Below are 12,513 nucleotides of genomic sequence, written 5' to 3' on the forward strand. Positions count from 1 at the left end.
TCAGTTGTATCTTTCTGGGAGTAGAGTACGAAATGATCTACTGCGTAGTTCTACTACTGAACTGACTCTATCAATGTACTGATTAGCTTCATTAATTGTGAATAAGAGCATGTTTCTTACTTCTTTCATTTTCTTTAATTTATTTTTAATGTTTTTGTGACATTGTAATTTATAAGAAAATACTGAACCACGAGAATCTAATTCAACGGCAATTTAAGCTCCCGGTATGCAACTATTGTTAATCTATATAGAACTCCTTCGATGGGTGTGTCTCCCCGTGCAATGAAAAAACTTTCACGTATGCTTTTTCTGTAAATCTTGAGCTCCAAGTCGACTGTCCCTTCAAGACAAGTTCCCTCAAATTGATATTGATAAGTGAAAAGCATTTATTATCTAATAATTTCTTTTAAAAATCCAATTAGAAGCAATTGATTTATAAAGCATCTCATTAGTATAGCTCTCCCTTCTTTTCCTTTACCCCGTCTACCACAAAGAACACCAAGACCGAACAGGTCGTTTTTTCGTTCTTCTCCCATAGAGACCAAGGTCAGTGAACAGACCGCTCAAATCTCTGTGAGGTGATCAAAGAGTATCTCAATCTGTCTATTGGCGAGAGAGCCAGAATTCTGTGAAAGTGAGGCATCTATACCCCTAAGCATATTTCTATCTGTGAGTTGGATAATTTTGTTTAATCATTCAATACGTACGATATTTCTGCTTTGCTAATATCTTGCGCTCGTTTGCAACCGTTTTAGGGTTGGACATGTACTCCTTCCATGAAGTCATGTCACCACTGCTGGGGGATGGCTGCCATTCTGCAATAGTGAAAAGTATAATATTCAACTCTTGGAAACTTTCCCTTGCTTTTGCTCTCTTCCCTAAGGATCTTAAGTCGGCTTGGAAGCTCTTGTTCAAGATCGTCGTTGGAATCTCTCTATTAATTATACTTAGATTTTCTTTTTGTTTCCATAATGTACATATTTTTACGATTTTAGAGTGGTTGAATTGCTCATGGGTCGGTAAAGTTGGAGGAGACAAACAGTTATCAACGTCAAATGATGTAAATGTATTCCTTGAAATCGTGTTGACAAGTCCTATTCCGTGAAGTGGTTTGCTTTTTTTTTTTTTTGTGTTTTATTCTTATTAATCTGTAAAATTTGGGCCCACAAACAAATTTCTACTTAAATAATTGTAGTCAACAAAAAGTTCATCGAACATTCAAATTCTATCTATCAAATTAGTATAAACGTCAAAATGGCATGCTGAAAATTTGATATGGCACTGGGATGGACTTAACACCGCCGCCCTTAATATCTGAAAAACAATTAAAACAAAATAAAATATCTCTGTTTTAATTAATTGGTACACTTTTGAAAAACTTAAAAAAAATAAATTTCATATTTACAGAAAAAATAAAATTTACCGGTTGACAGCAGTAAAAATGACTTCATTCTTCTCGATAAAGGTTATTGCTTAAAAATATGTATATAGATAGTCCTTCTTTTTATATAAGTAATGTATAAAAATATTGCATAAGTACTATATTTATCTTCTATAGAGACTTATGATTTTACAATTCGAACCACAATAATTAAGAAAAATAATTAAAACAAAACAAAACATCTCTGTTTTAATTAATTGGTACACTTTTGAAAAATTAAAAAAAATAAATTTCATATTTATAGAAAAAATAAAATTTATCGGTTGACAAGCAGTAAAAATAATTTTATTTTTCTCTATAAAGGTTATTGCTTAAAAATATGTATAAAAATATTCCTTCTTTTTATATAAGTAATGTATACAAATATTACATAAAAACTATATTTATCTTCTAAAGAGACTCATGATTTTACAATTCGAACAACAATAATTTAAGAAAAAATTATGCTCTTGCAAAAGACAATATTAAGAAAAAATTATCTTGCGCTCGTTTGCAACCGTTTTAGGGTTGGACATGTACTCCTTCCATGAAGTCATGTCACCACTGCTGGGGGATGGCTGCCATTCTGCAATAGTGAAAAGTATAATATTCAACTCTTGGAAACTTTCCCTTGCTTTTGCTCTCTTCCCTAAGGATCTTAAGTCGGCTTGGAAGCTCTTGTTCAAGATCGTCGTTGGAATCTCTCTATTAATTATACTTAGATTTTCTTTTTGTTTCCATAATGTACATATTTTTACGATTTTAGAGTGGTTGAATTGCTCATGGGTCGGTAAAGTTGGAGGAGACAAACAGTTATCAACGTCAAATGATGTAAATGTATTCCTTGAAATCGTGTTGACAAGTCCTATTCCGTGAAGTGGTTTGCTTTTTTTTTTTTTTGTGTTTTATTCTTATTAATCTGTAAAATTTGGGCCCACAAACAAATTTCTACTTAAATAATTGTAGTCAACAAAAAGTTCATCGAACATTCAAATTCTATCTATCAAATTAGTATAAACGTCAAAATGGCATGCTGAAAATTTGATATGGCACTGGGATGGACTTAACACCGCCGCCCTTAATATCTGAAAAACAATTAAAACAAAATAAAATATCTCTGTTTTAATTAATTGGTACACTTTTGAAAAACTTAAAAAAAATAAATTTCATATTTACAGAAAAAATAAAATTTACCGGTTGACAGCAGTAAAAATGACTTCATTCTTCTCGATAAAGGTTATTGCTTAAAAATATGTATATAGATAGTCCTTCTTTTTATATAAGTAATGTATAAAAATATTGCATAAGTACTATATTTATCTTCTATAGAGACTTATGATTTTACAATTCGAACCACAATAATTAAGAAAAATAATTAAAACAAAACAAAACATCTCTGTTTTAATTAATTGGTACACTTTTGAAAAATTAAAAAAAATAAATTTCATATTTATAGAAAAAATAAAATTTATCGGTTGACAAGCAGTAAAAATAATTTTATTTTTCTCTATAAAGGTTATTGCTTAAAAATATGTATAAAAATATTCCTTCTTTTTATATAAGTAATGTATACAAATATTACATAAAAACTATATTTATCTTCTAAAGAGACTCATGATTTTACAATTCGAACAACAATAATTTAAGAAAAAATTATGCTCTTGCAAAAGACAATATTAAGAAAAAATTATGCTCTTGTTGAGAGTCGAACTCAAGACCTCCCGCTTACTAAACGGGTGCTCTAACCAACTGAGCTACAAGAGCTTGTTGAGTCAAAATTTCATAATAATATATTTGTGCATAGACTAACTAATTTGTTATATGCTCATTGTGCGATGTCACTCATGCGTCATATACTGAGACACACAGGCTTGATAATGTGTGGCGTCCAATTAATATATAGAAATTAATTAATAAGCAAGAAACTGATGCATCCGATAAATGTGCTCATTTGAATTGCATCTAAAGAAATTGATCGGCTGTCTTTCTTAGAATTTCAACTGTTCCGTTTTCCTAATAGTCTAGATAGCTTGGTGGGTCCTTTTCCGTTAATGAAAAACTAGTCATCTAGGACTTTTTGCGATTTTTATTTTATGTTGATATTATTATATTTAGGAATTTTTTAATAACAAAAAAATTGAAAAAATCCAGGTATATATTAATGTACAGGGGAAGCGAAGGTCGATCTTTCAGGAGATGAGGGTTGCAAATAGAAACTCCTCATCAAAGGAATGAGATCTCTTGCGGAAAAAGTCTGAATTACATATTGATAGGAAACTAGAGAAATGGCTGAGGCTGACCAGTCCATTAAGGAGGCCGGCTCTGAACTTTGAACTTTCGATGGGGAGGGTGCTATGTCCCTCCATCTATAAATACAACACATTGTCATGAACATCTTCATCAGCTCAAGCATTTGCCTTCTACGAAACAATTGCTATTCCTTAAATAAGTTTATTCCCCGTCTCTTTAATTTACATTCCAGAAATGGCCGTCACCTGCTTCACCCATGAGTTCACAACCACTATTGCCCCGGCAAGGATGTTTAAGGCCCTGGTCCTTGAAGCTCACTTGCTCATTCCCAAGATTGTGCCCCAGGGTATCAAGAGCATTGAGTTCGTCCAAGGAGATGGTGGAGTCGGAAGCATTATGCAGACCAACTTTGCCGAAGGTAACCATTGTTACTAAATTAATAATTGCATCATCCTTAATTCGTCTTAGAAGCCTCAATTATTCATCTCATCGTGCAATTCCTTGACTTTCACGAGACAGGTGGCCACTTGAAGTGCCTGAAGCACAGAATCGATGCCCTTGACACCGAGAAGCTGGTGTGCAAGTACACCCTGGTCGAAGGTGACGTCATCTTTGACAAGATTGAGTCGGTTGTTTATGAGGTCAAGTTCGAGGCCTCAGGTGATGGCGGATGCGTCTGCAAGAAAACCAGCGAGTACCACGCTAAGGCCGGAGTCGAGCTCAAGGAAGAGGACATCAAGCAAGGGAAAGACAAGGCCATGGGATTGTATAAGGCCCTCGAGGAGTACCTCTTGGCCAATCCTGGTTGCTGCGCTTAGTTGATTTTCCCTGGCGCTTGTCTGAACTTATGAACTTGGGTTGCTGAATAATTTTCTGTTTCTCTTTTGCCCTTTTCCTTTTCTTTTTTAAATTTATTTTTTTTTCTGTTCTCTACTCCCTTAGTTTCTGGTCCTCCAGACTTTTCATTCTCATTGAAAGAATTTGTGTTTTTAAGCTTGAATGAAAATAATAAATTACATTCTTCATTATGGAACTTCCTATATGCAGTAGTTTTGCTACATTGTCTCCGAGAAAATATTAGATGATACTAACATATATACCGTGTCATGCCACTTTGCAAGTAGAGTCTGGTGCATTATACTGTAGAGGTAACACTTATTTATTATACGTTGCCCTTGGGAGTCATTTGATTTGAAGTTGCATATGCAACCTCGTATTCTAACCAACCTCACAAGGTCGAGATTGTAAATTATTTACCAGGAGAAGATCATACAATTACTTGACACGGATAACACTATGCCAAGTCAAAACCACACGATTCACCCATTTAAAATTAGAGAAAAACGAACGATTAAAATTGTTCGGGAGTTGAAATTGAATCTCACACCGGCCATATGTAACAAAATGGGTATACATGGAATTTGAGTTTTACCACCTAATAGTGTGACCTTTTGGGTTAGTGATGTTCTAAATCCTTATAGGCCCAATGAAATTTTAATACGATATAAAAGCAAGGTTATATAGGTTTGTGTAGGTTCATGCCACGCCAAGTCCAGTTTCGAGTGCAGCCAAGGTGGTCCTCATTTTAGCCCCCTTGCTTGAGCATGGAAGGGGAACCTGACAAGATAGATGGGTATACATTGGACTTTGGTCCACCCCTAACAACTGAAACTTTTGAATTGGTGATGGGTCCTAATTTGTATAGGCCTAGTTAAACTGTCCGGTCTCGTTGATTTTAGTTGGAAATCTCATCGCGAGGACTTGTCAGTGCAGATGTTGATATACACACGTGTATGATTGATAGGGAAAATTCCTAAAAAAATTGTAAAATGTGGAAATCGGATATATATGAAGATGAGCATTGGTTAATAAAGGTAATACTTAAGCAAAAATAGGATAATTATTCCTAATTGATTACCGGTTTTCCAATATCTTCTCGAGTTATTTTAGAATACATAAACTATAACAACAGAAGAAAGATCAGGTAGGTGTGGATTTTATATCTCATTACGGCATCGAACATTTATGACAACTATTTTGCAGAAAAGAAGTCCAACCCTTCATGGAAGAAATTGCAAAACTATACCTAGAGGGGAAATTATACGCAACAAATGGGGGAAAAGAACCACTTAAAGCCACTAATTTACGTTTGTTAAACAGCAGGATTTCCTGAACGGTGCTCTTTCATAAGTTCTGTGGATTCCTGATTGCCTGATCCTGTCCTTCTCAAAACCTCTTCCTTGAGCTCAACGCCCGTGCTTGGCCACCTTAAAAATATCAGGAAGTGTTTTCAGCTTTTCCTGCTTTTCTTTTCTTTCTTTTATCCACATGTGAGCCGATATGACTCTGAGGTTGAGATATCGGCCAAAATGAGCACCAAACAGAAAAGCGCGCACCACCAAAAGTTGGCAGAGTATGGCATTATTACTGACAAAGGCTTTCTGATTAGAATGTATTGTACTTCCAATGTTATGATATTCCAGAAACATATACTAGACTAAAGGCTTTGCTCGGTAACATCATATTTTTTCCATGCAATTTATGTTTTTCAGTTCACATGACATGCTATTTGATTAGCACTTTCACACAGGCAGAGCAAGTTCAAGTATTGATTAAAATCAAAGACAAACTGTGAAGTAAAACTGGGAAGCTGAAATCACAAATGTACTATGTGTGTAAACATAAAGGCTCTAGCTCATTTAAGCATATGCTTCTGGGTTGGCTGCAAGGTATTCCTCGACAACTTTGTAGAGTCCCATGGCCTTGTCCTTGCCCTGCTTGATGTCCTCCTCCTTCAGCTCCACACCTGCCTTCACATGGTACTCACTCGTCATTTTGCAGACACATCCACCATCGCTGGAAGCTTCGAATTTCACCTCGTACACCACCAATTCAATCTTGTCGAATAGGATATCACTCTCAATCAGGGTGTACTTGCAAGCGAGCTTCTCTACGTCAATAGCATCAATCCTGTGCTTCAGCCACTTCAAGTGACCACCTGTTATAGAAGGTAGGAAAATTTAATTACTCAGCATAAACCATGACATCTTGTGCAGGAAGTAAAAGAAGAAAACCTTTTAAAACATTACTAACCATCAGCAAAGTTGGTCTGCTTGATGCTTCCAGGACCACTGTCTCCTTCAATGAACTCGATGCTCTTAATACCCTGAGGGGCAATCTTGGGGATGAGGTTGTGGGAGTCAAGGATTAGAGCCTTGAACATCCTCGACGGAGCAATTGAAGTCTTGAACTCCTCGGTAAACCACGTGACGGCCATTTTTCTTATTTAGAATAAAGGAAGAAGTGAATTAGATGAGCTAATGGTGAGGAAAAAAACTGCTTGCTGACGCTCTAAGGTTAAGCTGTGAGACTGTGAATATGGTGATGGAAATTGCATGGGTTTATATAGGCAAGTTGTTCTCCTTGAGACTTTGGTGTTCTCATTTCATGGCACTCCATGATGGACTGATCATCAGCACAGCAATGATGGACCCAAAGAGTTTCTCTAGATGGTCAGAAGGTACTTATTTATCCCAATTCCATTAAGAACTAATCAATAATTTTATTTTAATATATATAATTTTTTAAATAATTATTCATTTTATTGAATCCATTTGGAAAGAACAAAAAAGAGTACTTGGGTCTTTCTTGAACTAATTAATTTAATGGGATTGACCTAGTGGCTGCTTCCTTGGTTAAGACATAAGTCCGAGTAATCCTGCTAAGAGTACTCCATATCGGACACTTGCGCGGCTTGTGTGGCCGGATTGACCTTTCTCGCGGGCTTCATTGGGCAATGGGTTTGTCGACAATGGACTTTTACTTTATTCTTCTTCTTCTTCTTCTTCTTCTTTGTACTTCTTCATGATAAAGTCAACAATCAACAATCGAGGTCAAATATCTACATCTTTCCACATCAGTGTGAACCAACAATTAATAATCGCTGAAATTTTCACGTTCATTCCATAAAAGATCATACTTCTGTCCAGATGGGTCACATCTTTGAATCAAATGGTCAACTGCGTTCATCGTATCTGCATGACTTGCTGTCATTTACCGATTGTTTGGATTGCGGGTTATGGAGGAACCCTCCATAACCAGCAATCCAAAGAAGCCTTTAAAGCAAGTTCTGTTTTTCATACTTCTATTGCTTTCTGGCATATCATGCTGGTAGGTTTGTTTGATGGGAAAATTCTCGATATGAAAAGATAATGTTACCTGTTTTTGTTTGCTGTCTCCACTCCACTAAACTCAAAAGATTACGTGGTTCTGGAGTTCCACAGTCTAATCTGGACCCTGATAACTAGAAATCGCGAAAATTTGTAAATATAGCTCCTGAAAAACTATGACTTTTGGCCTATTTGTTCCAGTATACCTTTTAGCAGATGAATACTTTATTGACAATTAACTTAACTGTTGGCTTGTGCAGCTCTAAGCATATATTTTAGATGAATGAACGAAAGATTGTGTAAGGAACTTGACTAGCCACTTACGGATATGCTGCTCTGTCGAAAGACTCATAAAATGTAATATATTGTTTAGTTTGATGCAATACGCAATGGAATCGTCGCATTGAACAATTCAGATTTGTAAATTGATCCATTTCCTCAAATTAGCATTTCCATCCACTGGGATTGTTATTGAAATGAAGTTTCCTCATTGTACTCTTCGCAGTCTCTGTACCTCGCATATATAATTTCACTTGAACCGATGGCAAGAAAATGGAAGACTTCATAAACAGAGGATTTGAATAGCATGTTGTGTACTTGAGAGCATGATCAACCAAATAACTTTTAATATCTTGCGACTGAAAAGAAAAATGTCTGTTTATTTCATCAGCTCGATCTTTCACACATTTATATTAAGTATCAAGCAACAAATTCTGTAAACATCAAAAGGCAAAGAAAAAGCAATAGAGGAAATGACATGACACGATATTGAGCAAACATAAACTAGAAATATGCTCATTTAAGCATAGACATTGGGGTTGGCAAGAAGGTATTCCTCGACAACCTTGTAAAGTCCCATGGCCTTGTCCTTGCCCTGCTTGATGTCCTCCTCCTTCAGCTCCACGCCCTCCTTGACATGGTACTCGCTTGTCATCTTGCAGACACACCCACCATCACTGGACGCTTCGAATTTCACCTCGTACACCACTGATTCAATCTTGTCGAATGCGACATCACTCTCAATCAAGGTGTATTTGCAAGCGAGCTTCTCTGCATCAACTGCGTCGATCCTGTGCTTCAGCCACTTCAAGTGACCACCTGTCATAGAAGGTAATAAAATCAGAATACCTTTTGGAAATATCAGGTACATAGTAGGAAATAAAGAGTTGGTAATTACTAACCATCAGCTAAGTTGGTCTGCTTGATGCTTCCAGCAGCACCATCTCCTTCCACAAACTCAATGCTCTTGATACCCTGAGGAGCGATCTTGGGGATGAGGTTGTGGGAGTTGAGGATCAATGCCTTGAACATCCTGGAAGGAGCAACAGGAGTCGAGAACTCTTGGGTGAAGCAAGTGACCGCCATATCTCCGGAAAAAAGAATAAATTTTCAATGTAATCCTAAGAATGGGAGAAGGATGTGTTGGTTCTAAGGCAAGATGTTGAGTTGTGAATGATGCATAATGTTTGGTTGTATATATAGCGTCTGATGTTTGAACCTCCTCTTTAAGATGGGAGTTCCATAGCTGCCCGTTGTGGACTTTGTCATGCAAATGACACCTTCGAAGATTCCATGCAGCAAGCAAGGTCCCACTGTGGGAAAGGTATAAACAATGATTTCTATATTTTTGTAGGTTTAATTCTAAGCTGACAAAATCGAAATAAGAATGTCTCCTCTCAATTGTCCTCATATATAATATGTATGTTGGTTGTTGTATTCTCCCAAGGGAATGTGGTACATCGATCAATTTGGGCCAAACGGCTGAATCCTAACCAGACCAATGTTTTCATGACTCGTGTTCAGTATGGAAATATTTTAAGTGATCTTTGCACCCTAACGAAATTATTGTTCATTGGCAGGAGGCATCAAGAGACATCTTAATTATGATGATCTAGAAAAGTAGAGCAATAGCTGACCAGTCCATTGTGGAGGGCTCTGAACTTTGAACTTCAATAGGATGATGAAGATACTAAATTCCCCCATCTATAAATACAACTCATTCTCATGAACTTCTTCATCAACTCAAGCATCATCCGTCTTTAGGAAACAATCGCAACTCCTTAATTAAGTTTATTTCCGGTCTCTTTCATTTATATTCCAGAAATGGCCGTCACCTATTTCATCGAGGAGTTCACTACCCCCGTTGCCCCGGCAAGGATCTTCAAGGCCCTCGTCCTTGAATCCAAGTGATCATTCCCAAGAGTGTGCCCCAGGGTATCAAGAGCATTGAGTTCATTCAAGGAGATTGAGACGACCCGAAAATGATTTTCTTTTAAAGTGTTATGATATCCATTTTTCAAATTTAAACCTATTAAACAATTTCATAAAATTACATCTATCCCAGCCAACCACTTCATATTTATATCAAAGAAACGTATCACATCTCCAAAGGAACTTCTAGCATGTTTTTCACAACCACCCATGAACCGCTAAACAAAATTTTTCAGGTCGTAACTATTCACAAGCATTCTATACACAACTTTTATATCCACTACATATTTAGGTCTAGCTACAAGTCTTCCATGCTGATCCCGACGTCCAAAAAGTTCTTCGAAGCAACTAGTCTAACTTCTAACTTATCTGTCAAAAGAAATATGTATGGGTGAGCTGCATCTCAGTAGGTATTAAATTCCACAATAAAATGAAGCATTAGATTTATTCACCGACCCAATTAATATTCACAAGGACAATCACATATCACTTGTCTCACAAGACTTGCCATAAAACAATTATTATTATATATTTACCTACCAATTCAATATAATCTAAATTCAACAACAATTTCAATACAACAAATACTAGCTATAGGGTCGCATTCCCTCGCGACAGAGTTTTGATGGTACCGTGATTCCGCATTTATCATTTACAATCTCCTCATATCAAATCTCATAAGAGGGGGTTGCTTATTATTCTCCGACAGTAGGAGCCTAATGTCCATTTTATATTTTGCTGGATCAGCGGCCTGATCGTCTGTTTCATATTCATCCGGTTTAGCGGCCTAATTGTTCGTTTTATATTCCGACAGTTCAACGACCTGATCATCCATTTTATATTTTGTCGGATCAACGACCTGATCATTTCATGGCTATAATCACAACAATATCACCACACCGCAATTAGCCGAACTCATATAGTTTTTTCTTGAAAAATAAGTCATCAAGATCCTTATACCCTCTTCATTCAACATATCTCATTCAAACAAGCATTAATTATTAATTTAATATTTAGCCTCATTCTATGGTGGAACAAAATACTTACAAAGGTCTCCAAAATGATAACTCAACGAGTCGAGCCGGTGTATAGTTTCAGTCTCCTCAACTCCTATAAATTATAAACACGGTTAGAAAATCAAGTATAAATATGTATATATACTTATATATCTCAATCTTAATCTGTCCATAAATTTCTAATTATGAAATTGGCCTCATTGAAATCTACTCACACCAAAATCACATACTGATCAATTACGAGACACATCCACAGATAAGAAATTTAACCTCATTAAAACCATTTTAAGGTAATAGAATCATTCTTCGCAAAATTTCCACCCTGACCAACTTCGACAAAGCAACACAAATCAAAAGGGCTAACTGGCAATTGATTGAGTAATACCATTCAACCTAAACAAAATGTCTTAGATCTACACTGACAGAGCAATTCAATGAATCTAATAGGAAATAAAACCAATACCACCAACTCTAAGCAAATAACGTGTTCTTAATTACTTCATGAACACAAATTCAAATTTTAGTTTAATAAAATAACTATAAAACACTCCAGCAAATACAGCAACGGGAAGCCAAATGCCCCGACAAAGCACTACTCCTAAAGCGCTAAATCGAATTATCAATCCAACTTATTTAACTTACTCTATTCAAACAGATTTCCACTTCCTAGTTTTAAAGAAACAATTAACGTTAAGGTAAAAGAAGACCTAATCAAACGGAAAAAAAAGATTTATCTATACACACCCAAACTTTGTTAATTATAACCAACTAAAAATGCAAGATTAAACTCTTTCTTGTGAGATGACTTCCTATCTTGATAGCTCTTCCTCTCTCTATTGCTGTTCTCTCTCTCTCTGTGCCCCCCCCCCCCCCCCCCCCCTCAATTTTAGCTCACTGGTCTCTCTGTGTGTGTGTGTGTGTGTCCGATTGTGTCCCGAGCGTACTCACCCTCTCCTTCTCTCTGTTTCAAAGAGAACAGCCACGTAACCCCAAAAGAAAGAGAGAGAAAAGAACAAATAAAATATTGAAGTAAATGAAGAGGCGGTGGGGAATTAAGAAGGAAGAATGAAAATGAGATTAATGGCTCATTGGGCTTTAAGCCCAATCAATTTTATAAGCCCAGAGTATATACATATATGTCCAATATTATATGCATAAATATATATCTAGATACGTATGTATATATATATATATATATATATATACGTGAAATGCATGGTGCTCACAATGCATGGCGCTCACAGAGATGGTGGAGTCGGAAGCGTTAAGCAGACCAACTTTGCTGAAGGTAACCATTCATCGTTACTAATTTATTGCATCAAACCTTTGTCATAGGCGCCTCAATTATTGATCTCATCACGTGATTTCTTGACTTCATGCAAGTGCTTGAGGCACCGGATCGATGCCCTTGACACTGGAAGCTGGTCCCCAAGTATACCCTGATTGA

General features: G+C 36.3%; 3 protein-coding genes and 1 non-coding gene across 4 annotated transcripts; 1 reads left to right on the forward strand and 3 right to left on the reverse strand.

The window, feature by feature from the left end:
* Positions 1–3,110: 3,110 nt before the first annotated feature.
* TRNAT-AGU lies at positions 3,111–3,184 on the reverse strand. The gene has a single exon. It is a non-coding gene; the product is annotated as a tRNA-Thr (tRNA).
* A 628-nt stretch (positions 3,185–3,812) lies between these two features.
* Positions 3,813–4,703, forward strand: LOC116207174 (major strawberry allergen Fra a 1.06-like). The gene is made up of 2 exons (XM_031540054.1): positions 3,813–4,088; positions 4,190–4,703. The coding sequence occupies exons 1-2, from the start codon at positions 3,905–3,907 to the stop codon at positions 4,486–4,488; spliced, it is 483 nt and encodes a 160-aa protein (XP_031395914.1). The 5' UTR covers positions 3,813–3,904; the 3' UTR covers positions 4,489–4,703.
* A 1,556-nt stretch (positions 4,704–6,259) lies between these two features.
* On the reverse strand, positions 6,260–7,122 carry LOC116207301 (major allergen Pru ar 1-like). The gene is made up of 2 exons (XM_031540207.1): positions 6,764–7,122; positions 6,260–6,668 (listed from the first exon to the last, which is right to left on the reverse strand). Exons 1-2 carry the CDS (start codon positions 6,945–6,947, stop codon positions 6,370–6,372), a joined length of 483 nt encoding a protein of 160 aa, XP_031396067.1. The 5' UTR covers positions 6,948–7,122; the 3' UTR covers positions 6,260–6,369.
* A 1,349-nt stretch (positions 7,123–8,471) lies between these two features.
* LOC116208641 (pathogenesis-related protein STH-21-like) lies at positions 8,472–9,287 on the reverse strand. The gene is made up of 2 exons (XM_031542173.1): positions 9,021–9,287; positions 8,472–8,937 (listed from the first exon to the last, which is right to left on the reverse strand). Exons 1-2 carry the CDS (start codon positions 9,202–9,204, stop codon positions 8,639–8,641), a joined length of 483 nt encoding a protein of 160 aa, XP_031398033.1. The 5' UTR covers positions 9,205–9,287; the 3' UTR covers positions 8,472–8,638.
* Positions 9,288–12,513: the final 3,226 nt, after the last annotated feature.

Source organism: Punica granatum, chromosome 5 (assembly GCF_007655135.1).
Source record: "Punica granatum isolate Tunisia-2019 chromosome 5, ASM765513v2, whole genome shotgun sequence".
NCBI lineage: Eukaryota > Viridiplantae > Streptophyta > Magnoliopsida > Myrtales > Lythraceae > Punica > Punica granatum.

What these genes read in the sequence shown, in the direction of transcription:
- LOC116207301 (XM_031540207.1), bottom strand. Translation starts at nt 6,947, where the DNA reads ATGGCCGTCACGTGGTTTACCGAGGAGTTCAAGACTTCAATTGCTCCG. An exon ending in GCAGACCAACTTTGCTGATG is followed by an intron (nt 6,669 to 6,763) that starts GTTAGTAATGTT and finishes CTTCTATAACAG; the next exon opens with GTGGTCACTTGAAGTGGCTG.
- LOC116207174 (XM_031540054.1), top strand. Translation starts at nt 3,905, where the DNA reads ATGGCCGTCACCTGCTTCACCCATGAGTTCACAACCACTATTGCCCCG. An exon ending in GCAGACCAACTTTGCCGAAG is followed by an intron (nt 4,089 to 4,189) that starts GTAACCATTGTT and finishes TTCACGAGACAG; the next exon opens with GTGGCCACTTGAAGTGCCTG.
- LOC116208641 (XM_031542173.1), bottom strand. Translation starts at nt 9,204, where the DNA reads ATGGCGGTCACTTGCTTCACCCAAGAGTTCTCGACTCCTGTTGCTCCT. An exon ending in GCAGACCAACTTAGCTGATG is followed by an intron (nt 8,938 to 9,020) that starts GTTAGTAATTAC and finishes CTTCTATGACAG; the next exon opens with GTGGTCACTTGAAGTGGCTG.